A 3276-nucleotide genomic window follows, 5' to 3' on the forward strand; every position below is an offset into this window, starting at 1 on the left:
ATCTTTTTGTGCCTCTATTCCAACCTGATGTGAAAAAAACTTATCTGACAAGTCACCTTACTTTTTGCTAAGTATTTGTCATTGTTTATCCCTCATTTCCTTACTTCAGCAATGTTGGTGTCTGCAAGTTTAATCTTAGGTCTTAGATCAACTCCTTTGTCCGTTTGGTGTCTTATACCTCTCATAACCTGAAGTTTTTCAAGCTGAACTTTGTTCTTTTTTTCCAGTAGAAGTGTGATTTGTAACACTTTCACCTAAAATTCCAAGCTGATTTGCTTTCCCTTGAAACCAAAACATATCCATACATTTATGGCATTAAATCAATACTGTACATATCAATATATATGGCAATTATCTCTTTATGTCTTATCTGAAAGAAACAAGTAATAAAATGATATGTTAAAAGCAGACAATTTAAATGATCGTGACAATCATCACAACTTTGTATTTCAGATTGGAGCAAATTTAATACTTATGAACCTATTTATATATTCAGATTTGGTAGCAACTGCTGCTCTGATGAGTGCATTTTTTATACCTGTCACATAAAATATTTTCAAAACCCAAACTTCATTAGTTTAGTAAGTTGAAGGGTGGAATAAGTCAGCCTGACAGCTTATTTACTGAACTTCAGTGTATTTCTTTCAGAAAACAAACTGATTCGTGTTTTGCCACTTTCATGAGTGATAACATCAGGTTGTCCAGTTGGAATTAAAGTTCAACAGATCACAGAATTGGGAAGAAATTCACAGTTATTCAAGAAATTATATAAGGGAACCTTCTCAAATTTCTCAGCGAACTATTTCTAAAAATCCATTATTACCAGGCTGATGGAATAAACTCCTTTGATAAAATCTGTTTTCTCTGTATCAGTGTAACACCACCAGGTTAGTGATACTTGTGATACAATGAGGCTTAAGGACATGTTGCATTTGAATACACTCAAAAAATTGGATGAATCTGTGCTTTGGTCACTAAGATTGGTCATCTTCTCTATATCTGATTTCTTTTTCCTTCAGAGGGTAAGAACAGGTACATCCCCAAAGCAACTATTTGCTATTTGTTAGGAAACATCTCATTTTTAGAAACAAAGACTGTATACTATTCTAATACCTTTAGAAATCTATAGTTCTAGATTTGTTACCCTTAAAAAGGGCAATCAATCACACCTCAGCAGTGTTAGCTCCTGTACTTTACTGTGCTCTTAAAATCTAAGGGGAACCATAAGAAATTTTCTGTCTTTTGAAAAGTACACACATTTCCGACTGGAACAGCAAATTATGTTCTTAGTTTTCGCTGGCATTTAAAAAATTGTTTCTTTGATTTCCAAATAGGCTAAACAGCAAATGCAATGTTAAAACCAGAAACCCAATTGTCAAAAATGATGACTGGGACATGTTTCACAGAAAAGATGGAAAATCTTGTTTTAAATTTATAATAGGCAATCAAATATTCTTCAGTGCACATAACTGGTATATATACTGTAATTTGAAACTGAGTATTGATGGCCACTCCTGCTGATCTTTCAGAATCTCTTACAAAATATAAATAGGATAGCCAAGAGAGAATAGCTCATAAACCATGACATAAGGTTCTCTTTTCCTTCCTTTATTTTCACTCTTCATTTCTTCTCTCCACTTGGACTGAAGTTCCTTCTAGCTTCTTCAAAAAAGTGCACACACACACACACACACACACACAAATTAATTCCAAAACCATTTTTCTAAGTTTCCAATGGACTTGTATTCCTGGTGTCTTTTCACATGATCACAAGCAAGACATGCATGTGATTCCCAGAACCTAGGAAGGTGCACTGAAAAATCCTTCTTCCAGTTGAAATAACTAAGGTACATCTTGTTATTTTTGTCAAGCATCAGAAGATATTCTGCCAGCTCTCGGGGGGAGAGAAAATCTTCCACGTGTATGAAAGAGTCTCCTGGAATGTAATTCTCATAGTTTTCTCTCGAAGGGCCCAGTACAACTGGAACAGATCCAGCCAGAAGAGCATTGTAAAGTTTCTCAGTGATGTAATCTTTGTGGATTGAATTCTCAAAGGAAAGGTAGAATTTGCAAGTGGAGATAGTTGGAATCAAGTTTTTATCGTTGACATAGTCTCCAAAGGCTTGTCCATAGGTGTGGATTTCAATGTATTTGCTGAGCTCGTTGTAATACTTGACTCGAGCGTGCTCAGGGTTCCAGTTACTTACAACCCAACAGACCAAGTTTTCCTTACTTGGTACTTCAAATGTGAAGGAACTTGTCCCAACCATCATGAAGCCATAAGGCACCTGAATATCTGAATCACGCCGGTAAGTCAGGGTCAGGTTGAAGAGGTGTTCGATACCACTTTTCTGCGGAGTATGAGTTGGAGACTCCAAGTTCATCCAAATCCACTTCTGGAATGGTGGCCTGGCTTGCTGAGGTAAATTAGTCAGATCCCAGCTAATGTCCCTGTGATGAATGAGAACAGCGTGGGATCTGTTATATAGCGACCGGTCAATAGTCAGATGGCACCCAGGGATATTGAACATTGTTTGGCAGGATGTGAGATCAAAAGTCTGACCAAACGGCCAAACCCAGATCAAAACAGTAGTTTCATTAAGATTATCAGTTTTGGAGGAAAAGAAGTTCTTCATTTTCAAAACTGAACTGGCTGATTCTATAGGACCAGAAATCCAACTATTTGTTGGTTTGATATAAATTAATATAAATGCCATGAAACAACCGAGGACAATGAAGATAATAAAAAATGGCCGGAAAATTCCTTTAGATGTCGATGTCATAATTTGTTCTGAAGAAAAAAAAAAAAGAGAGGAAGAGAAAGAGAGAAAACAACATCAGGTATTACGTTTCTTATATATATTCTGGTAAAGCAATCAGACATCATAATGGACAGAACTTGGAAATTTCCTCTGAGGGGAGAGAACACAAGTTCTTATATGCTCTTCATGTCAATGTGACAGTATTTCTCCTTTTCACATTAAAAGTTCATAGACATAAATTAAAAGCAGGATTTTAATACTTCTCATACTTGATGGGAATCAATATATATATTGAGAAGTTTTTTTTTTGCTTAGAACCTCAGCCAAGGATTTGAGACACAAGACAAAATTACCTTTTGATTCTATCCTTGTGTCTGTGTAAGGGACAACGTGCTGCAGATTTGGTCCATTCATATTTGTGTGCATATGGAGGAAATAGGGTTAGATTGTAAAAGGAAGGGGATAGAACTTTCATTCTGTAATCAGTAAGACTGTCATGAGAACACCAGTTCAT

The 3276-nt window shown here is 36.0% G+C and overlaps 1 protein-coding gene across 1 annotated transcript; it reads right to left on the reverse strand.

Annotated features, from left to right (window-relative positions):
* Positions 1-1703: 1703 nt before the first annotated feature.
* On the reverse strand, positions 1704-2783 carry FUT9 (fucosyltransferase 9 (alpha (1,3) fucosyltransferase)). The gene has a single exon (XM_009073108.1). The coding sequence runs from the start codon at positions 2781-2783 to the stop codon at positions 1704-1706; it is 1080 nt and encodes a 359-aa protein (XP_009071356.1).
* Between the last annotated feature and the right edge of the window lie 493 nt (positions 2784-3276).

This window comes from Acanthisitta chloris, unplaced genomic scaffold (genome assembly GCF_000695815.1).
Source record: "Acanthisitta chloris isolate BGI_N310 unplaced genomic scaffold, ASM69581v1 scaffold9764, whole genome shotgun sequence".
NCBI lineage: Eukaryota > Metazoa > Chordata > Aves > Passeriformes > Acanthisittidae > Acanthisitta > Acanthisitta chloris.

What these genes read in the sequence shown, in the direction of transcription:
- FUT9 (XM_009073108.1), bottom strand. Translation starts at nt 2,783, where the DNA reads ATGACATCGACATCTAAAGGAATTTTCCGGCCATTTTTTATTATCTTC.